General features: G+C 40.1%; 1 protein-coding gene across 6 annotated transcripts in view; it reads right to left on the reverse strand.

Moving 5' to 3' along the window:
* MTR (5-methyltetrahydrofolate-homocysteine methyltransferase) overlaps positions 1-22,890 on the reverse strand; it is a 52,254-nt gene extending 29,364 nt beyond the window's left edge. For 4 of the 6 annotated variants that reach the window (XR_009277251.1, XM_058835616.1, XM_058835618.1 and 1 more), the window contains exons 1-13: positions 22,811-22,890; positions 16,831-17,045; positions 14,292-14,381; positions 13,399-13,468; positions 12,283-12,375; positions 12,084-12,190; positions 10,779-10,838; positions 8,253-8,347; positions 4,501-4,601; positions 4,096-4,157; positions 3,307-3,374; positions 1,995-2,071; positions 795-907 (exon numbers count right to left, since the gene is read on the reverse strand). Coding sequence is in view for 5 of the 6 variants with exons in the window: in XM_058835616.1 (XP_058691599.1) it covers positions 795-907; positions 1,995-2,071; positions 3,307-3,374; positions 4,096-4,157; positions 4,501-4,601; positions 8,253-8,347; positions 10,779-10,838; positions 12,084-12,190; positions 12,283-12,375; positions 13,399-13,468; positions 14,292-14,381; positions 16,831-17,045; positions 22,811-22,874 (1,215 nt within the window). In the remaining variant the exon portion in view is untranslated. Of the gene's footprint in view, positions 1-794; positions 908-1,994; positions 2,072-3,306; positions 3,375-4,095; positions 4,158-4,500; positions 4,602-4,717; positions 4,862-8,252; positions 8,348-10,778; positions 10,839-12,083; positions 12,191-12,282; positions 12,376-13,398; positions 13,469-14,291; positions 14,382-16,830; positions 17,046-22,810 lie in introns of those variants that run through there. The other 2 variants (XM_058835617.1, XM_058835619.1) reach the window with 2 other exon arrangements.
* Between the last annotated feature and the right edge of the window lie 266 nt (positions 22,891-23,156).

Genomic DNA, 23,156 nt, shown 5'->3' on the forward strand with positions numbered 1-23,156 from the left:
TAACAACTTGTATTAAAAGGTCTCTCCATTTAATAGGCCTAACCTGCTTCATGACTTCTATGAGCCTAAGAGTCAGACTTCCAAAAATACAAACTAAGGCTTTCACTTTGATTTAACATCAGAGTACACTCTGGGGCAGAGTCCCAGCTCTCAAGAAAACCACTCTGTTTGTTTCAATGTTACAGTATCAATTCACACCAGTAAAGGAGTCTTCTAGCCTCCTCACTTCTGCCCTGCAGTAGTTTCAAGAAAGCAATTACCTTCTAAGCATCTTTTTCTGTACCAATGCTCATATAGCAAGTTGGAGTCAGAAATCAAAGTAGCAATTAGAAGTAATCATAATACTGAGCAGAAATGGGGAAGTGTGGAAGGGAGAGAGAGCGATCAATCTATCCCAAGTCAGATGTACCTCGTATCTTAAAAGAAGGGAATACACCCACCTTCTTTCCCCTGTTCTCTGTAAATCAACCTCTAGATACAGCACATACGAGGACATTTTCTAAACCACTACCAGCTGTATAACTAAATTAAAAATTAAAAGTTTCCTGTAATACTTGTCAAAAAGAAAAAAAAAATTCTTGTAAAGCTCTTCTCACAAAGTTATTAGCAGCTGGCAAGTAGAGAAACAAAGAACAGCAAAAAAAAAAATCCTCCATATTTTCTTACTCTTGTAACTGGTATAGAATAGTGCTTGGTGCCAGCAAAACAAACAATAATAGCGTAATGGAGCAATGGAAAATCAGAGCATCAGCTATAAAGACTTATTCATATGAGACTACTATTAATATGTATACTTCATAGTTGCCTGCCATGATGAGTTTAGCAAACTTCCGTGATCCTGCAACATTGCAGCGTTCACCAATATTAACGAAGTTGGTGTATGGCCCAATCCTGAATGGCTCCAGACCTTAAAAAGATATTTTTGAACATATTTGTTAAAACAGAAAAGATAAAACTGCATAAGAAAGACAAAATCTCTTTTCAGAACTGTCAAATAAAGGTATCTCTCTCCACAAATAGTGATTTCTCAGCACATCAGTGCTCTAATGAGTAACTATCAGAGTAATGCAATGAAACAACTGCCAATAAATACACCAAATCTTTCTATTCTTCCTCAATGACAATCAATAATTTACCTGACCCACAAAAAACAACAGCCAACTTTCTCCAATACAGAAGTGCTTTGGACATCTGTGTGTATGTTCTGTCAACTACGCTACCTCATGCACGACACCCTGAGAGAAGCAGCAGCCACTGAATTGACTGACCAAGGGTAGCTCATCACCACATACTCTAGTTCAGAGAAACAAGGCCAGTTGGGTTCTTGGGTAGCAGGCAATGCAGAGGCAAACAAACTACAGCAGAACCAAATAAGCTAAGGCATCACAGGCCAATCATGATGTATTTCATTTATGCTAAACTGATTTGACCTGAGGTTAAAATGCCAGACTGAAAAGATGGTACTGTTCTACTCAGATAGAGATGGCTCAAAGGCTTAAAAGAATGCCCAAAGTATGGAACACACAGATTTGTTAAAACAAAACATGTTCTAGACATGGATGTATTGCTGAAACACAGTCCCAGTACAACTGACTCAGCATCTGAGGTGAGACAGGGCAGCCCTTTCACAGCTGGTGTATGAGGATCTCATCCCAGCTCTGCCAATAACTGTATACAAATTACCTGGTCTCTCTGTGCTTGACCCTCCCAGTTGTAAAGTGAAGACAAAGATACTCATTCACCATTACAATATGTCTGAGACTTGCAGAGTAAATATGCTGGCTTGATTATATTATACAAGATGGCACTGAAAATGTTCTACTACTCCTTTAGCCAAAACAGGAAGACTTAGACCTGGTTACACATTCGTAACTTTGCTGGATTCAGGTAGAAACCACACATTCACAGCGTTGTTCTGATCAGCAGAAAACAGCCAATAAATTTATAAAGGAAACTTGCATTACTTAAGAAACTTAAACTGTTACACACTTTACCTGACAGCAGCATGTATCCTTGAGAGAGAGAAGGTGGAACTCGAGGCTTACAGAATTTCACAGCTTCGGCAATTTTTCTGAGTTACAGAAATCAGAACATTTTTAATAAAATTAAATTACTCCAGACAAAACTTAAACAGAATATATTAGACATATAGCTACATTTCTAATTTAGCCCTGTAGAGACAAGACTAATTAGGCAGTTTCACTTTGTGAGACCAAAGGCAAAAATATACTCCCAGAAGATCCTAACATAGCTATTTGCAGGAAATGTACAAGGCTGAAGGTTTTTCAAATACAGAATGAGATACAATGGGACACTTGAAGGATTTCAGAATCAGTCCTCAAGTACACTGACTCTTACCATATTCATGACTTGCTGAGCTTTGCAACTGCTAACGACTGAAAAACCAAAGCAAATCAACCAAAAAAAAAATCCCTCAACACACCAAACAAATAAAAAAATACCAAAACAAAAAAACAAACAAACAAAAAAAAACCAACCAAAAAACCAAACAAACATCAAAAAACAAACCCAAACAAACAAAAACTAACAAACAATCACATCCACTCCCCCCAATAAAAAAAACAAACCCCAAGGGACAAACATTATTCTGTACTGTGACACACTTCTCAGATGCCAGAATGACTCATGCTGTTCACATTCACTTTCTCCGCACTCTAGTCAGGATTGACACACATTGTCCTCTACATGTTTACATGTCACCGCTTCTCAGTTTATATCAGGGTAAAAGTTAATCACAAAGGCTCTTTTTCTTTTCAAGTTTAAGTGAAAAAAATAGGCTTTCCCACTGACCTACTTGCAATGAGAAAGACATCAAATGCTCCTTCTTATTTGCCAGAACAGCACCAGCTGTACAGCATTCATGAAACTTCTCTTAAGCAATTTCCCCAACAAACACACACACACCTCCCTTCCTTCCCTCTAACATCAAAGGAAACCTTAAGTTTCACCTTGTGGCTAGGACTGCAAAAAAAGACAAAGAATACACAAAACAAAGCAGATAATGGGAAGTCTACTCTATCTACCAATAAAGAGGAAGAATTCCAGAACAATTCCAGATGACAAAACCAAAGAGGTTTAATTCTTGTTTGAACCACCCCTCTACCCATTCTTCATGATGCGCCCAGCTACGAAAGCCAGGTTGTTCCCACTTCATATATTGCTGCAACTGGCATTCAAGTGATCCATCTTTTCAAGAAACTCTAATACAAGCCATGGAATATTGTGCCACAGAAGCAGCACTTAAATTTACTTTGTAGTCCATCAGAGCTGTAGCACATGAAGTACCTGATATGTGCTGGTGTGGTACCACAGCAGCCTCCAACTATGTTGACCAAACCATCCAAAGCAAAATTCTGTAAGAGGAAGGAACAATTTTTCAAAGTTATTAAAGGAACAATTTCAAAGTTATTAAAGCTATCTTATAGAAATATTTATTTATTTATTTTTCTCCACATGTGAAGCAGTTCAGGGAGCTCACAAGAAAAACACTAAATTAAAAAAAGCAATTAGCACTATATTGTCTCTTTATGATTTGAGATTGGATTCCCAAGGCTAACCAGAAATTTCAACAGGTAATTTCAAAAGACTACATTTGAAACTGGCCTATTTTATACTGTGTTCTTGCTGACACTGCAGCTTCAGACACACAGCTCTGTCTTGCACAGATCCAGTGGCATGGGGAAGGACACCCTGTACTAGAACATCCCCAACATTGGCAGTTCCTGTACACACAACTCTTTAAAACTGTGCCAAGCTAATAAACACCACTCAGAATTTTTGAACAATTCCCAAACATAACAGTAAGAACACAGGAGTGCAATGAGTAACATGCACAGATCAAGCAGCAGGAAACCTTCACTTAGTACATGAAAGTAATTAAGGTTTTTCAGTTTCCTACATAGTTTTCCTAGTGTGATACTTCACTATCATTCAGCAAATTGTCTATAAACAATCCAAATGACAGGTAGGAAAAAAATCCAACCCCAATACTGTAACAAGTATGCACAGGACACAAGCAGAGTTCTTGTCTACTAGTACATCAGATGTGGCATAATCAGAAGAAGAATTTTATACCTTTATATGCTTGGCAGTCACTTCTGGAGTTTCATCATAACCACCAAAAGTATTGGGAAGACCTTAAAACATAATTTTTTTAGTATTGCCATTTGTCTAAATTCCAAAAGAACAGAAGTAAATTCCTTAAAAGGCCCATTTAAAGCAGCTACAATTGTATGAGGACTAAAATGCCTCATCACCCTTGCAAACACTACTCAGCAGATTATTAATTATGCAAGAAATCATTCTGGATTCATTGTCAAAGAACTAATAACAGTTACTTTCAGCAGTTTAAAATATTCTTACTCTCTTTTTAATAAATCATCTTTTCAAGTTATTTCAACTGTATTACTGCTAACAAGATGGAACAGGTTAGCTTCATTTCATGGGCCTGTAAGCATAGGAACATGTGCACCAACACACCTGCGTTGGGGTAACAGATGATGTAGGCGGTTGTACATTTTCCAATTGTTTCAATGAATGGACGCATTTCAACTGCCCCTAAAGCACAATTTAAGCCAATACTGGAAAATAAATTTTCAAAAATTATATTGAAGCAAAAACACCTTTTACATATACAACAGATGAATGTTAGTGCTGGCAACTGCTAACTCCCACAATCATCTAGAACAAAACCAACCTGATCTCCAATTTCTTTAATCATCATCATCAATACAGCACGACTGTGCAAAAGGAGAACCCTCAGCTGGAAGAAAAGCACAAGAGGGAAGGGGGCTGGACTGAACTGGGAACAATAAATCAAGATTTCATTTCAAAATCCAGGAGGAAAGTGGCAGCATTTTGACAGCAACTGCAGCAACACGACGGCTCTGTATTTTCTAGGTAAGAGAGAGAACAGTGGAATGAGAATGGCAGATTGGAAAGGAGACTTATGTACAGGAAAAAGTATGAAAAAAGGTTGAAAAAGCAAGACCTGCTTCAAGCTGCTAACTCATCATTTTCTTTACAAATTATATATAAATTATGTCAGCTTTGGAGGAGAGCAAGTGCCTCGCCCAAGAAGCCTCATGGCAGCACAAAGCTTGGGCAACTGAATCGGCTACATCTTACTAATCGAGACAGCACTACAGCAGAAGAATTTTTGCATTAGTAAGTTTCTAAACAATTTTACCAGTGCATGAGATAAAATCATATTTTCTTTCATTCAATAACTGATACATAAATGAGACTTGCACTCACAACATCTCCATTTGTATTAAATACAGAAATTTATCTTGCAGATAGTGTGCAAGATATTTTTACATATTTCCTGATCTTTCTGCACCACTCTAGAAACCCCCTGAGCACTGCAGAACTTGGAAGGTGCTCACAGAGCTGCTGGAAGAGGAAGATGTAAAAAAGGTTTCTCTTTTCCTGGAATAACAGCCTCAGAGAGGATGCAAGCTAACCCACTGAATCAGCAACGTGTAACAGCCACATCTCCCAGCTGACTGAGCTCCACAGGCAGCAGAGCTAATTAAGTGCCTGTATGCCCACTTAGTTTCACAGAGGTCAAAAGCAGAAAAGCCCTGCACAGGACTGGGAGCATAAAATGGTTTTTGACTTTTCTTCCGTTTCCAAGGACTAGGCAGAGTGCTGGTAACGTCATAAGTAGTAGCAATAAATGCTTGAATTCAGATTTGCTTTTTGAACAGAATGAAAACTGTTGAAATCTGAGGGGCTTACAGCAACAGCCAAACCAAGCATTTTGAATACCACAGTCACAGATCAATATCAAATAACGCATAAACCCCTTCTTCCAATAACTTAGGGATGAGACAGTAAGGGTTTGGCTGTATTTCTGTTTTGGTTTGGTGTTTGAGGAGGGAGGGTATATGTTTTTTTAAACAGCAAGCTCTACCTTCAAAGTGCTTTCTCTAATACATTTTATACGAGCCAGAAAAATTTGAAAATAACCTTGTTTTTATCAATTCAGTATTTGGTGTTTACTTATCTCTAAATCCATCATACAGATTCCCTGGATATAAACAGCAAGCCCAAGGAATACACAATTTATTACAGCAATGAGGTTCATGAGTGTGGGCTCCCCCACACTCAAGATTTTCAAAGCAAGTCAAGAACGGTTAGCAAGATTACCGTTATCAAATGCAGACAAATGCAGTGTATCTCCTACTCTTAAATCATTCAATTTACAAACTTCCAGTTCATACTCCCCACACATCAAATTGCCTGAATTATTACCCCTTACAGGGGTTGCTGACAAGTATATTCATGAGCATGACACAATCCAAGCATTAGTTGTCTCAGAACTGCAGCACAGACATGCACATTCGTTCAGAAACAAAAAGCAGCTTCTGTGGCCAGTATCTCCCCGCAGCACACATCATGCAAGAAATCATTTGAGAAAAGCAAATTGTTAAGCACACCTCAAAAGCCAGCAGCCTTGAGCCAGATAGCTGATATTCTGTCACTGCTACCCTAGTGTAATAACCATCACACACCCATCTTAAACATCACCTCCCTCTCTTGCTCACTTCTCCACAGCAGTCATACATAAAGTCCTGTGAAAGATAAGGCTGCAGAGTGCCCTTGGGATCAGAATAAAATCCACATTATGGTCCAAAACTCAGTGTATGCCTTCTCAATGCTGCCACAGTAGTATCATGGGATTTGAAACAACACATCAGAGCATTTCTTATGGCAAGCAGCTTGACACATGTCTTTCAGCACTTGGTAAGTACAGTTCATGAGTTTCTCAGCTACCACCTCCATTGCCAGACACAAAGCACACACTTTTAAGGGTGGGCTCCAAACTAAACTGAATTAAGGATGACACATCACCCTAATCAGGGCATATACAACCCAAACAGAAACACATGAACACGCATAACACGATTCCTAGGATACTACTACTAATAAGCTTTTTCACAACCCTAAAGCCACTCTGCACCAATTTGGCCACAGAAACAACATCAAATGCAATCTGTTCCAACCACTAAAACCCTTCTGCTACAGTGCTGTACAGTAGCCTTTTCACAAACGAGAAACAGGCCCTAAACATTGAGACCCATAAGACAGCTTTTATGAAATATGCTTTAATAAATTATTGATTTCTGCTCCAGAGCCCTTTGTTCTTCTTCAGAAGCAAGAGAGTTAGAGCAAAATCATCTGAGAAAGACTCATGCCAAATATGGATCATGAGGCCATGATGCTGAGAGAAGAAGTCAACTACCACCCTGTTCCAAGATGCTCCATATGTTACTTCTGGAACACCGTCTGGTCTGGGAAAGTGGAGCCTCAAGGGCAGTCAGGAAAACTGTGAATGCAGTCTTCTGCTTCTGCATCACTGAGATGACAGATTGCATGGCTTAGCTGAAATTTTGTTGTAAAAACAAACAATGGCTCATCATAATGTGCATGGTGTGCACTAGTAATAGTGAACTAAATGCTTTCAGTTAGAATATTCTAAGAAAAAAACATCTATTTCTGGTGTAAGTTTTTGTGTGAAGAGAACCAACCTGAGTGAAAAAAGGCAAAGAGGAAAGAGAAGACAAGGAGGTAGAACAGGGTAAATAAACACAGAAGAAGAGATAACCAGGGGAAGGCATTCAAATGAATATGCAAAACCTTGCACCATGACACATTATCCATTTGCACAGAACTTAACCTCATATTTATTTGAACTTTTCTACCTGGATAAAACAGAATTAAAAGTAAATGGAGGCATCAGGAGCTCTCAAAACAACCATGCCTATCCTTGAAAAAAACACTGAGGGCACATTTTTCTAAGAGTTCAGTAAAAAGAACACTGCAATAGTATCTAATGCTTTGTTCTTTCAAGACACCCTAAAACACTCTCAGCTAGCACCGCTTCCCTGTAAGAAAGAGATACAAGTCCTGCCTGTACCAGGGATTGGCTCCTTGCACAGCCCAAGACAGTAGGAAATGGCAAACTACAGTTTCAGATTTTGACCTAATTGTGATTTCAGTGTAAACACAAAGCCTCAGATTATTTAAAGCAATGAATTAAAAATTCAGCTTTCTTTGGAAACATAATTTCTGAGAGGGAACAACAGAAAAACACGTTAGTAATGCATATGATTAGGATGATCACAGTTTATATCACTTCCAGTTAGCTGCAAGTAAGGGTTAAAATAGAAAAGAAGCTCAATTTACAAATAATCAGCTAAGAGAATGAATGATACATTCCTTACCAAAGTGGCTTACTGTGGGAAACACTAATGACAAATGCCTCTCCTGTCTGGCCAGAGAGGGTACGCCCACTTTTATCCACAATAGTTCCAGAAACCTAAACATCAATTGAACACAGAGAGAGAAGAATTAAAAGCACAACAAAATGGAAAATTAAAATGGATGAACTGCTGTAACTCAAAGTAGAGAGACCTGTGTTCCACTTAAGGTGATGAGGCACAACTCAAACAGAAAAATGAAATCCTTTTCACTGTATAAATATTAAACTATTTTTCTAGGAGAAAGAAGACTGTTTTTTTGTCTTTCCTTCTCTCCCCACTCCTCAGGGACAAGAGAAAGAGGGAGAGGAGAAAACTACTCTGAGCCACCCAGCAACCAGGTAGCATGAGTACCATGGCATCATTCTGATGACAGCCTCTGAACCAGTCCACAGGGGTTTTTTGTTCAGGCAGCTATCAGCACTCACCTTCTCCTCATCTCCCCATTTAAGTTATTTCAGGTCTCAGGACTGCTATTAAGTTCTTTGGTGGTGGTTGGTGGAAAGGTGGGTCTCCTTTCACCACAAAAGAACATCCAATGTTGCAACTTAGTTGTGGAAGTACAAGTTTTAACCTGCATAATCACACTTCTTTAGCAGTACACAGAAAGAGATGTGCAAATAATAAATAACGTTCTGATCCCGACTAACAACTATGAAGTTGAGAATTTGGGAGGCATCTGGATGAAGCAGGAAAGGTTCCTCAAATGTGTTGATTCTGGTCAGGATAAGGTTAATTCCTCCAGTAGCCAGGAGGGGGCATGGCTAGGACAAAGGAGGTTACACCATATCATTGCCAGGTGTGGGAGAAGGGAGACTCTCCAGGGAAGAAGGGGTTCCTTCCAGTGCCTCAGAGCAGTGGGGTAACACTAGCTCCAAGCCAGTTCTGAGCCAGAGGTAGTGGTTTGGGAGACGCCGGTCCCAATCCAGGGAAAGAAAGATGGGAAGAAAGTGGGAGAACAAGAAACCAGTGCATGGTTTGGAGAATCTCAGTAGAGCACTGATTTGCAGACTACCATTCCTACATCACAACAGCAGGCCTAAAAGCCTTTTTTTTCCAGAACATGGAATGGGTTTATAAGACTCCAAGCGAAAGTAAATCCACTATTTACTCCAAAGCATGTTTTAATATTGATGCCACTTCCCACCTTCAAGGTACTCAGTCAGGGAAGGTGATCAGTAGAATCTTAGAGAGCTGTGCTAAGGGTTGTAACTTCTCAACATAACTGAACTGAAAAGGAAACAAAGAAAGAGGAACCAGGCTAAAGGACCACTCTGTACAGGGCAATGAAGACAAAAAGTCAACCCAGAAAACTCTGTGCTAACTGACAAAGTACAAAGTTGTGAACACAGAAGCTCTACAAAACGACACCTCCAAACCAGTTTTTATTGTTCTAGAAGCTAAACTAAGTAACAAAAGAGACTTTTATTAATGCAATTTCCAAGCTCACTAGCAGTGAAGCAAAACATCAGAAACTACAAAAAAGAACTGGAAAAGGCAGAGAACATCACTAGGCTATCACACAATCCCTGATGTCTGCACTTTGAATGCTGTTTCGTATTATCATTCCACTCTGACTTGAGGAAGTGGAAAACAAAAATGGGACAATAATGAATGAATCAAATGGAACAGCTAAATAGAAGAGGACTCATCAGGCTGAAAAAAAGATGACTAAAGGAGGCTGTCACAAAGGACTACAAATGCCATGACTATGCAGCAAAGGGAACATAGAACAGCTGCTCATTATCACTTTCAAGAGATAAATGGCAATACACAATAGAAGTTATCAGGTGGACTGCCCAGAAGTAAGCAAACTTTCAAACCAGCATATTCATAAACTGTGAAAGTTACTGGCAGATTATTCTGTAGATGCCTGGGTCCCACACAGGTTTGAACACAGATGCAAGGAAGGAATAAACACATTCAACAAAAGCCTACAAAGAGACACCAACTACAAATCAGAAAGCCTGGACTGAAAACTGTAGAAAACTGGAAGAATACATCAGAACTTCCAAAATAATCTTATTCTTTTTCTGTATTTCTTCCAATGCATTCATGAGCGACAACTATCAGAAAAAGACAGAGAAAGAATATGGAGTAAGACAGATTTTTCTGACTTCAAATGGCCATTCATTCTACTTGAAAATGTCAGAATTTGCTTAATTTCATCCTTGAAGCACTGGTTCCTATTAACCTCAAGACAGCAAGCCTGAAAAAAAAAATGTCATTAGACCTTTTCTTGTGGAAATACACAGAATAAATACACAATGGAATAAAGTCATTCCTTAGTCTATGGCTTGATCTACTGAACAGAGCTATCCAAGGCTGATTTCAGAAAACTGGAAGAGGTTTTACTTTCACAATCATGTGGAAAAAAAGTAAATTTCCAATAAAATAATTTCCTTCATTTCAAAGCACTTTAATCAACAGTCATCTCAGCTAGTTCACAAATGCAGCTTAAGGATATGTAAAATATTGAAATATACTTACAAATATGGGTCGGGAAGCATACTCTTCCTCAAACAACTTCTGGAGTGCAAAAAGAGCAGCCTACAGAAGAATATGTTGCAAAACATTAATGATGTTTTGAGAGTTCTTCAGATTGTTTATTTCTTTTTGTTTCTACAGGTTTGATGCCCTCTTTTATTTATTTATTTATTCTATGGCTGTCAGAACTTACTGCACTCAGGAAGTTTTACCCTTACCCACAACATCTTCCAGATGTTCTGAAACACATTTTGGTAACAAGTAGAAAGGAAGTACCACAGGGAAACCTTGTAAGACCAAGACTACTCTGAAACCTAAATCACATCAGCACATACTTCTCCCTCATATCTCTAGCACAATTCGCAGCCCAAATGTGGTTGTATGTACTCTTCCCAGTACACATTCACTGCCCCTGAGTCTGTTTAGAAATGTAGTTTCCAAAGGGTTCCAACCCTTCCACAAATTTTTACAGTAAGAACTGCAAATGACTCCTGTGAAGGTCCTGAAAATGTTCTCTCTCCTTAGGGTAAGAAAGCTACCTGTGAACATGCCTTTAGCATTACGTTAAGCCTATAGGCTCCTTGCCAAACCTCCATGATGACTGGTCAGATCTGCAACGGGCAAGTGATGTCACTGCACACTTTATTCAGCCTGTGGCAAAAGCCCAAAGAAACACTGTGTACATATCCAGACAGACTTTTGCACATAAAATCACAAGACAATTGTAAGTACCCTAACAACTGCATCCCCTGTGCTGAGCAGTTATTAGATAAAGAAGGAAGGGTTAAAATCCCATGAATTGTAGCACATTTCAACATTTTATTCCTTCCATTTTACCTTTCTAATCTTCTGTTCTAAATTGTTCTTTCTTAAAACTGATGGCAGTTTCCCCCAAAAAACACCTTTTAATAGAACAGCTTTACAAGCCTTCCCATGCCTGAAACCAAATTCCCATGCCTGAAACCACTGGACATTCCCTCCCCAGTAGGCATCACAAGCATCCTTTGAAAAATAAAAAATCAGAAGCATTTGGAGATGTTAAGCAATACAGCACAGCTTCTGGGAAGAGGACAGCTGGCACAGACAGCCAGAAAGATACAAATGGCACATATTAAAGAGAAACCTCCTGGAAAAGGCTGATTAAAAACCATCTCCTCACATTCTACCCACTTGCTATCAACTGAAGAGTCTTCTCATGTATCTAGTAAACAGTAGCTGATAGCTGAAAAAATATTGTTTTGAATTTCCTTAGGTAGCACACCAAATATTTACATTAGTGTGATGAGGTTTTTACCACAAAAGTCTCACCTTAGCATTGGCGGTATCAAATATGGTTTCCACCAGTAAGATGTCAACTCCTCCATCCAAAAGTCCTTTGGCTTGTTCTGTATAGGCTTCAACCAGTTCATCAAAAGCTGTAAAACAGGAATGATGTTAATTTCCTCTGGAGAAACATCTTTCAAGACTTCTGCCTGAGTCAAATAACTTGATGGTTATAAACACTTACTTATGTTCCTGTAATCTGGTCTCTCCACAGATGGTGACACAGAGAGTGTCCTGTTTGTTGGACCCATGGCTCCAGCAACATATCTCCTAATTCCTAGTCCAAGACACAGTCAATGTAAAATACCTCCAACACCACCAAGACATATATATCATTCAAGGATGAAGAAATATAAAACAGAAAACTCTTGTCTCAAATCTAGAGTTTAATAAGCACAGGATCACCCAGCACTGCCGACTTTTTTATTTTAATCAAACAGGAGGTTCAATGTATACTCTCAGGACAGAAGAACATTTCTGAAAAGGTCAGCTCTCAATTAATTTTTCTTCTAAGAATCATTCATCTCTTAACACAAGAAACTTCATTTAATTACTCTAAACACACAGTATAGAACTGTCCTGGCACTTTTCACTACATAACCTTATTTGAATATTCTGGAATGTGTCATAAAATCCCCACTTTTTAAAAGCATATTCCAAATTGTATTTTTTATTGCATACTATGAATGACATCAGTAAGGTGTTATCTGAACAGAAGCAGCACTGTAAGCCTGAAATACAGTTTGATTGTAGAATACAAGCAGAAATAAGCCTTTGAAAGACAGCATTGTCACCAGCAGTGTAAAGGAGCTCTTACCCCTCTCACATAATGCCTGGAAGGCACCTGTAGAAATTAAATCAAAATACTAAGATGATTCCATTAGTTGCTGAATAAAGTCAAACCACTAGACAAACACTAGGATTAACTGGTAATCCACATTTACCTACAATCAGCTATCCTAGTTCTGGGGTACAAAGACTTGTGTCGTACAGTCCCTGCTGAATATATTTTCTCTAAAACACATCTGAAGATGTGGATCATCTGCAGTCTAAACCAGGTAGGCACAGGATAGCTGTGCTGAAGAACACCTTAAGGACTAGATCCTTCAAACATAATGAAATCAGTGTGATATGAACAGGGATATGAAATTGGTGTTACTGTGTCTAACTTTAAAACATCAACAGCATCATTCTACATCCTCATAATGTAAACCATCAAGCTATTCTCTAGTTAGCAACATTTCAAGGATTGTAGCATCATCAAAACCACAAACAAGTAAAAAGTTAAAATAATACTAACCTGTCTGAGTAGTTACAGTGTCTGCTGCTTTTCTGGCCACCTGTGCAGAGACTCTGTTTAATCGATATGCCTGGAACAATTACAGAAAAATACCAAGCAACATTTAGTTCAGACCAGGTTACTCATCCTCAAAGAAACCCAACACTTGAATCCAGCAGCTTGCCTCTGGATTCTGAAGCACTCTGAAGGTTCTCCAAGTCACGGAAGTATGTATCAACACCACCACCAGGCTTCAAAAGGAACAGCTGGATACATCTCAGCAACCAAGTTACATGGCAGGTTCATTCCGCGCATGCCCAAGCCTAGAGCTGCTAATCATAAAATTTCATTCTTTAAGGTAGTAAATAAATCCTGCTGATCTCAACAGAAGCTGAAGAACAGGACTTTGATGACAAAATTAGCCTACTCTTAAGTTCACTTTTTATTCAAGTAGTGTATTTCCAAGTATTTACTTTCACGTATTTCCCAAAATCCTCAAAAAAATATTTAAGAAAGAATTGGCACAATCAATTCAATCTAGAAAGGACTTCTACATACACCAGCACAAACAACACATAAGCAATACCCAGGAAAACAGCAGTTCCATTGTGGCATTTGGTAAGTTGGAAGGACTGAAGCAAAACATCCCTGCTCACAGAACTGAGAGATCCCAGGAACGCTCAGAAAAAATCTGGGACTAAGTATTATTGGCTGTACCTCTGCTAACAAGAAGCACACTATGTCTGTGACACAGCAAGTGCAACTGTCCACGGCAGCAGAAATGATCCCATCACATAGCTTGAGAGGCAGCATGCAGCCGATAAGCACAACACCAATGAATCCTGGGACTAAGCTAATCTTGGTTGCTAGGACATGATTAATATTTTAATGTGTAAATATTTTAGCATTCTTACCAAATGCTCAAGGCCGTAGTCAGCCTGTGCAACTCGGGTGCTGCTGAAAGTGTTGGTTTCAATGATGTCAGCGCCTGACAGCAAATATTCCTGCAAGACATGAAGGAAAAAAGCCTGAGGTATGGAATCCAAGTAACCCAACTGTTTTGCCTCATCCAGTTGACAAAAAGTCACTAATCATTTCCCAGTTCAAAGCTGATCAAACTCTAAAGGCTTTATTCAAAAGCAGAGGGCCAAAGCAATAGAAGTATTCCATGTAACCAATTTTCAGAATTTCAATGTCAGCCACACTTTCTATTAACAAGTGACATTTCTAGAAGTCACCTCTGACACCAGAGTACATTTTAGATTTCTACACAGGGATATAGTCAGCACAGTCCAATCACCATCAGAGCAAGAAAGAGCTGCTGTGGGCAGTCTCAGAAAAGGCCCAAATTAAACAACAGAAAAGATTAGAAAATTTAAATGTTCTGAAGGGATTTGCACAGCACAAGAGTACACTGGGACAGAATACAAGCTTAGAATTTTGTTTTGTGCAGATCTCATTCAAAGTTTAACTAATGACCAAGATTCACATAACATTTAAGACTTCTGCTCCGTTTTGGTTGTCTAATTCCCACGGAAGTAAACTGCAATCAATGCAAACTTAAACGTTTTTGCAGATTCTAGCCTGCATTTGTATAGCCTCTAACAGTTTCTCTCCTCCCTAACTCATTTTTTTGATCCCTTTGAACCCTGGCATGATCATACTCAAGGAAACTAAAACACTTGAAGTACTAGTTAATCAAAAATACTGATGCTACCATTGAACATAAATCCCTCAGATTTTCCTACAAGAAGCAGATGAACTCATTGAGTTCAACAGTGCAAATAAAGTCTTGATCCAAATGACATCTAAAACTAAATTTGTTTTAAAACATGTTCTGCTGCAAACAAATATTCTTTCTCTCAATTCCTCTTGAAAATATATAAAAATATCTACAAATAGATACATGAAAATATACAAACTCTTACATGTCAACCAATAACATATTAACTTTCTGAAAATTATCTAAACATGTTTAATGTATAAAAGCCCTCCAACTTTACTGTCTACCACCATAGAAGGAAATAACATACTAAAAGCAGGAAGCTAATTTTTGCCTTTGAAAATAAATCACATCTCTTAGCTCTGAATCTGACTTTGCCAGCCAAGGTATGGCTAACATTTAGTTTTTAAACTACCGGTATCTGTGAGATCTAACTCACTGGGTCATTCATAAAACAAAACAAAAACAAAACAAAATACTTCTTTGTAGAAATATTTTCATCTATTATTGCAAGTTCCTTCTGTCCAGTTCTCAGAAGAAATAACCCCTGGTAGCTGTAAAATATGAAGTCACCACCCACTGCTCAGAAAGCCTCTGACACAATAGTTGCTGCAGGGATGGGGATCACAAAAGACACTTCTTTTTTTACTCTTCCTAAAGCACCTTTAACTGGCCATTACAGAGATAACAGCAGGCTACTTTGTTTGAGTCAATACATATGTTCTCAAGTCACATCACTATTGCTCTGCTAAACCTGCCAAATTCAACTGTTAAAGCAGCTTACCCTATTAAAACCACAAGCTATTATAAATTCCAAGGTTCATGAGCACTATTGCTCAGTTGAACTCGATCTACAAATACTTCCTTCTAAAATTTTTATAGGTCAAAGACTGATTCCTTCATCACTCTTAAAATCCAAACAATAGTAGTTAAAACTTAATTTAAAAATACAGATTACCTTCCAAGTTTAACCAACATAAGCCAAATATGAAACCCATCAATGAAATACAGATTTTGTCAACAAATAATTGGAAAAGCCCAGAACAGATATGAGGCTTCAGCTGAATAACAAATAGCTGCAACACTATTCAAGCATTCCAATTATTACAGTAAGACCTATGGATACCTGCAGCTCAGTAAATACAAGACTTAGGGAGCTGTTTTTTAAAGTCTAACTGAAGACAGGAAAACAATGAAATCTGTTTGCAAATTCCTAATCATCAGCAGATTAGACTGTTAGACTCTGAGACAAACATTGATATTCTAGGGAAAAAACAAGACTGTGGAAGCACATATACTCATTAACTACAGAGACCTGCTTCAGGCTGCCACATTTAACAGCCCTTTAATACACAATTATAGAAACACATATAGAATTCAGATATGTCCTACTTAGATGCATTTCAAGTGCTAGCTGATAATAAGAAGAGGAAATAAAAATGAAATAAAACAGAATCTACAATTAATAGAAATACATCAGGGACATAAGTCAAAAAGGGATTTAAAAATAGCACTGCCTGGGTGACATCAGGAACCAAGACAAAAATGCTGTGCTCACACAACCAGAACAGTCAAATCTGCTCATTCTTTTTCACATGGTTACCTAGCACTCTCTTCCCTATCCCCAGAAGACAGTGGAGAGCCAGGAGCCTATGGTATGGAAAAGCGGAGTGCAGAGACCGAGGTCTCCCTCTTCCTCTTGTCCAGAGACAGAAAGCAGAACCACCTACCTTGTGTATGTCACAGATTACATCAGGCTGAGTTATACTGAGAAGGTCATTGTTGCCTTTCAAAGGCCTGGAATGATCTTTAAATTCATGCCCTCGGAAATCCTCTTCTGTCAGCGCATGTTGCTGGATCATGGTCCCCATGCCCCCATCCAAAACCATTATCCGCTCCTGTAGAATAGATTCAATTTCATCTTCCACACTTTTCTTGGGATCTGCTGGAAAAAGATAAACCAAATATTTAAGTAGCTCTGAAATTCCCTATCTATACACATGGCCAACCTGAGCTCTTCCCACTCAAGAACAAAGTAACCAACCCTCTGCTGAAATCAGACAGTAACTGGTTTACTTCACCTGCAGTTCCAATCAATAAAGTAACAGCTGCATCTGTCTAAATACAATTAGGCTCGATTGGTCCTTTACCTAAGGACAGTCACCCACACGCAGTCAACCACAGAAAAAATTAACAAAAGTTCACATGGGCATACATGAAAATCTCTATATAAACTAGTTTCCAAAACTGAAAAGTGTGGTAATTTCCCCAGCAATGTTTGAATGGCAATGCAGAGCTGCCTCTTGGTAGTAGACACAACATTCTAAGTGGTACACAAGTGCAAAACAGAAATTAGCAAACTTCATTAAAAAACAAACAACAAATACCCACATCTATCCTAATTGCTTATATCATAATGATACAGAGAAATAAACTGAGCAAACAAAACAATTTTTCAACTGAGTCCTAAATTCCCTTAGGATTACAGTAGTAAATGACAACTTGACAAACACCAAGATACGCTAACAGATAATAGCCAGGCCTTACTTTCTTTTGCATAAATGTAACAAGATACTCTTTTTCTCCACAATGCCAGAGGAAAATAGATCAGGCAAATCACACTACTATTTATAATAAGATATTGAGCAGGGTAAATCCAACCATGACTAAAACAAAATACTGTAGACACTTCAGCACTATCATTAGAAATAAAGATGTAGAACTGCTTCAAGATTCCAAACACAGCCCATCCCAAACATTAAGCAAAAAGTTTCATCTGAGGCATTAAAAAAAACAAACAAAATCCCCAAACAAACATAAAAACTCCATAAAACCCCAATAAAACCCTCAAGACCACACCAACAGTAATTCTTCTTTTCCCCTTTAGAACATATACTGAATCATTTCAGAATGCAAACACACATACAGAATCAGAAGAGTGGGCCAGTTTGGAAGGGACCGCAGGGGGTCATCTGGTGCGACCTCCCTAGTCAGGCAGGGTCAGCCTAGAGCACATGGCACAGGATTGAGACCAGGGAGTTCTTAAGTATCTCCAGTGAGGGAGAGCCCACAACCTCTCTGGATGACCTGTTCCAGTGCTCGGTCACCCTCACAGTGAAGTTCTTCCTCATATTCAGGTGGAATTCCTGCACATCAGTTTCTGCCCATTGCCTCTTCTCCTGTTGGTTAGCACCTTTGAGAAGTGCCTGGATCCATCCTCTTGGCACCCTCCCTTTAGATACTTACAGGCATTACATATATATAGGTACATATACATCTATATATACATATATAGATGTACACCTATATATACATATATATAGGTATTACAATAGGTAAGATTGTATATATAGAAAAATAATCAAACAACCTCTTTACCAAAAATTCAAACTACAAGAGTAGGACCCCACTGATGTTTCACGAATATGTGAATGATGTGCTATTCTACATCTGTTTCCTTCATTCAGCTTCATCCTACTCTTCAAGACTTGTTTTGCTTTTAGGTCATGAACTATCAAAGCCCTTTTAAAAGAAATTAATTCTTTCCAAGGCACAAAAATATCCTCATCTCTCATTACAACATAACTTACTACTACACACAATACTACTTAAAAATCACTGGCAACTGTTGATTTATTTCCCTCTGCATTTGTACAATGAATCTTCTCTTTTGACATTAGTACTGTTAAAAAGCAATGTACTGGAGAGAAGCTGAGGCCATGAGGAAAGCATTGCAAAGTTACATTTATACCAACACTCTGGAAAAACAGCTCTAAATCAGAAGTAGTCTCAGCATGAAGAGAAGTCAAAGAAAATGTGCTCTCTAGTAAGTATGAAGCATCTGAAAGCAGATTAAAATACCAAAAAGTAAGCCACCCTTGCTTCAAGTTGAAAGTTTTAATACCACACAGGCAGGCTCAGCAGGTTCTTACATAAGAGTTTAAATCTACTCACGTTAAACCATCAAATTATTCATGAGAATAATATCAATCCTTGAGCTAAAGGCTTTTAGAAGCAAGACATGAAAAACTGTATCTAAAAGTAGGTCTGCAGCACAGACTCCCAATGGAGTGTAATCCATGTGCTTCCAAGAGCCACAGCCCAGTGAGACACACAGGCACTGAAGCTCACTGGTGCTTCAGCGAGCCTCCTACGCCAACTCCTTGGCCCTGAGAGCTGCAGCCCAGACAGCTGAGACGGGCTGTTGGAGCCCTGCCAAAACCAGTCCTGCTTTCTATAGGCTTTAAACTATGTGCTTCCCAACTATCTCCTCATCCACACTGGGAAGCAAAGGTTTACCCATTGGTTGTAATCCTGTTCCATTTTGCTTTCTCTACTGCTCACTTCACTGAACAGAAACAATGAGCAGTCTACAGTTTTCTGCTCATAGGAGCACAGATCCCTGTCTCATCACTGCAAGAGCCTTACTGATTTTTTCAAAATCTGTGCTTCTTCAGCAGCATCTCAAAAAGCTGCAGGAAACAGGGTAGGAATCATGAAGGTGGCCATCAGTGCCACAGGTATGCAGACTCTGTTTTACACAGGGATGCAACAGCTCCAAGCCCACCAAAACCCAATTTACCTGTCCTTGCTATGAATAACATCTGACTCTTCTTCTATCAGGAGCATGCACTACTTGAAGTCATGTCCTGCCATATTGATGGTGCAATTTCAACTTGAAAACAAAGTCTGCAAACAGGTCCAAAAACACTACAGAAATCGAAGAAGACTGATTCAAAAAGCCATGCTAGGAAGTGCTGAACTCTGTCCTTGGAACAAAAGCAGGGAGGAGGCCCAGAGTCAGTTCTACTAACAAGTACCATCATCCTAATTCAGCATTCAGCTCATGCAATTCCCCTCTCCAGCACAAAATGGGTACAGAATATTACAGAACAAAACAAAAAAATGTTTGGACAAATTCCTAAGCAAGGAAAAATCAGGTCAGCCTTTCCTTTTTTGTTGTTTTACAAACCCTGCTCCTACCTCTGCTCAGCCAGGAGCTGATGAAAATTTGGTTTAATAAAGATCACTGGTGAGCTTTGGGAAATGGATATCCTTCTCCATTCAGAAGTGTCCAGGAGAACAAACTGCTTCTATAGCTATAACAGAAATAGTAGAAAACCAGCAGTGGTAACAAGACCTAGGACCAATTACCTTGATTTTACACTCTACTGAAACTTAAAACATAGAGCCCATTACCACAGAGTGTTGTAGGGCTGGAATTAGTTTAGAAGACTATACCAAATGAAAAAAAAATAACCGCACTGGCCTAAAGGGCAATGGGATACAGAATGCAAAATAAAAAATCCTAATACCCTGCTTCACTTCCCCAAGGTAAAAACTCTGTCTTGAAATCACATGAACAAGGGAATTACTTGTCCGCAACAGAGAAATGATCTGAGTTTCTTGTACTAAAAGTACAAGAACTTTTACTATACTTTTATCCTATAAGGATAGGGTAGCTGTTCACCCCTACAGTCATTTGCTAACAATTAGAAACTTCTCCCAACTGTAACCTTTCATTTTTCACAATGGAAGCAACTAAACAGTCAGGGAATAAGGCAAAATGATGTTCCTTTATCTCCTTATCCCAATCCAATCACATACAGGCCATATGAGCAGAATTGAAGGGATATGTGTTTTCCACAAGAAACTGGAGTCCAAAGGTTGCAATTTGCTCTAAACCAAACATCTGTGATGCCTGCAATGATTCTCAAAAGGTATTGTTTTTTATTGTTGATGCACTTCTACTACAAATTTATTTTTAGTATAAAACAGTCTAGTATACAAGTACTTAGAAGGGAATAAAGGATTACAAGTTGTTCCCAAAGCTTTTATAAAGGAGCAATCCAACTGTGACAATATTGAAGTATTTTCATCACATTAATGTGCCAGAACACAAGCAGAGGAGCCACGCAGACAGAGAGGCACTTACAGGACCCGCAGTTTCCTAGACTGACCAGCTCCTCTCTTGATTGGAAACAGGGCCTCTCCATATTTGCACATCCAAATTCAAAAAATCAGCATTCCCACCCAACAGCCCCAAGTACAAGTCCCCTCATCATTCAAAAAATTACTGTGCAGCATGCAGAATTTACAGTATTAGTACCTAGAAAGGATGCTCTTGCTATCAGCCTGCCACAGACAGTTCATGATAACCTCAGCATTATTTGCTGCTCAATTAATTAAATTGTCTTCAACTGGATGCCCTCTGGCAATTATAGGAGCTTCATGAACTGTAGCAACAGATGTAACACAGGTCCTCTGCAACAGTGGGCAGCAGCACCCTGTTGCTACGTTATTTATTACTCAGACTGTCCAAAGAGAGAAGTATTAGACCTTACCACTTCACCTAGGGCTCCTATGTGCACCTTGCTAACATTTCCATGTAGGCACCTGTCTTATGAACCATCCAGTTCTTACATAGCAGACAGACAAGATACTTACGTAGCCCATGCACTTCCAAAGTTAGCTTGAGAGGCAAACAACCACTACAAGTGTCACTAAATTTTCAGGATAGCAGCATCTTGTCAGCTGTGCCCATTATCTCTAGCTAAACACAAATCCCAGGTTTATAAAGCTCCCTGCGGTATAACCACAACTATTCATCTCCTGACATTAAACTGTTCACAACAGATATTCATTTCAAGCAAGACTCACAGGGAAACAGACCTGCAAGGTCTCACTCTGTGGGATGCCCTGCCCCTCAAAGGCTAGGGAGAAACTTTGTGCTCAGCTTCTCCCTAGCCCACTCCTGAACCCAGGTCCTCTGCCTCACTGCCAGAGGGACACACCACCACCTACTGCCTCGTGCCTGCTCGCTGGGGCTCCACAAATATCCCCGTCATGCATTTTTCGCTTCTATCTATGTAGAACATCTCTCCCACTGCCACCACTTCTCAAGCCGCTGCCACAACACCTTCACACTTCCCATTTCAGCTAAGCCCATTCGGTTCTGCAGCAGGGCAGTCGCTAGACCATGGCTTGGCCCCAAATGGCATGGGGGAAAGGGCAGGGCAGGTCACGTCAACATTCTCTTTGCCAGAGGAACCTGGAGAAACCTCAGGCACAGAAGCTGGATATGGAGTCGGTGCCGAGCAGGACTGCTGGCCTGCTTTGACATGCCGAGGGATGCAAGCCCGAGCTGAGGCACAGGCTCAGCACCAGGCACTCCCTCGCGAGTATTAAAAGGGGAAATGCTTGGGATCTCTGATGGAGGCAGCACCACTGAAAGCATCCGCTAACAGACCAGCCCATTTTAAAACACCAACGCAAATTAGGAGCTGTAATTTTACTTATCCTCCCCATCCAATGACTTCTGTTTAACCCGTGAAATGGCACTTTTGACTTATAGCCCCGAGCAGCTAGAGCACACCCAGCCCCTCTCACCGAGCCTCAGTTTTCACTTTCCCGGTATAACTGTGTCGGTGTTATCCCGATCCCTCCCGGCCCCTTCCTGGCAGGATGCAGCTGCTCCAAGGGGCCGGCGCCAAAAAGTGCCCTCCCTCATTCCCTCACTCCCTCTCTCACGACACGCCACACATGGCTTCTGCAAAAAAGTTACACGCGGTGCGAAAGTGACGCCCCCCTGCACCGAGCCGCAGGCAGCACCAGGGAATCGGAGGGGAGGGCGCGGCCGCTGTCCCCTCACAGCCCGCCCGGTCACCCCCGCCGCGGTCTCCCCGCGCCCCCGGCGCTCGCGCTCGTTACCCGGCGGCCCCGTGGGCGCCATCGCTGCCGAGACGTCACCGCCCGCGGCCGGGGGCGCGCGCATCCCGTGACGCGCGAGCTCCGCCCCGAGCGCGGGCTGGAGGCGCGCGCTGCCCTCGGCCTGAGGGGAGCGGCAGCCGTCTGTCCCTTGCTGGCAGACGGACAGACAGACAGACAGACAGACGGACCCACAGACCCAAACGACAGCTCGGCCTTCGAACTAACCCACCTAACGTTAAATGACAGATTTTGGAGCCAGGCAGAGCGCAATAGAACTGAGTTGTCTCTCATCGCGGGGAGAAGCGGGCGCGGATGTGGTGCAGGGGGATGATTCTTTCAAACTAAT

The sequence above is a fragment of the Poecile atricapillus genome, chromosome 3 (assembly GCF_030490865.1).
Source record: "Poecile atricapillus isolate bPoeAtr1 chromosome 3, bPoeAtr1.hap1, whole genome shotgun sequence".
NCBI classification, from domain to species: domain Eukaryota; kingdom Metazoa; phylum Chordata; class Aves; order Passeriformes; family Paridae; genus Poecile; species Poecile atricapillus.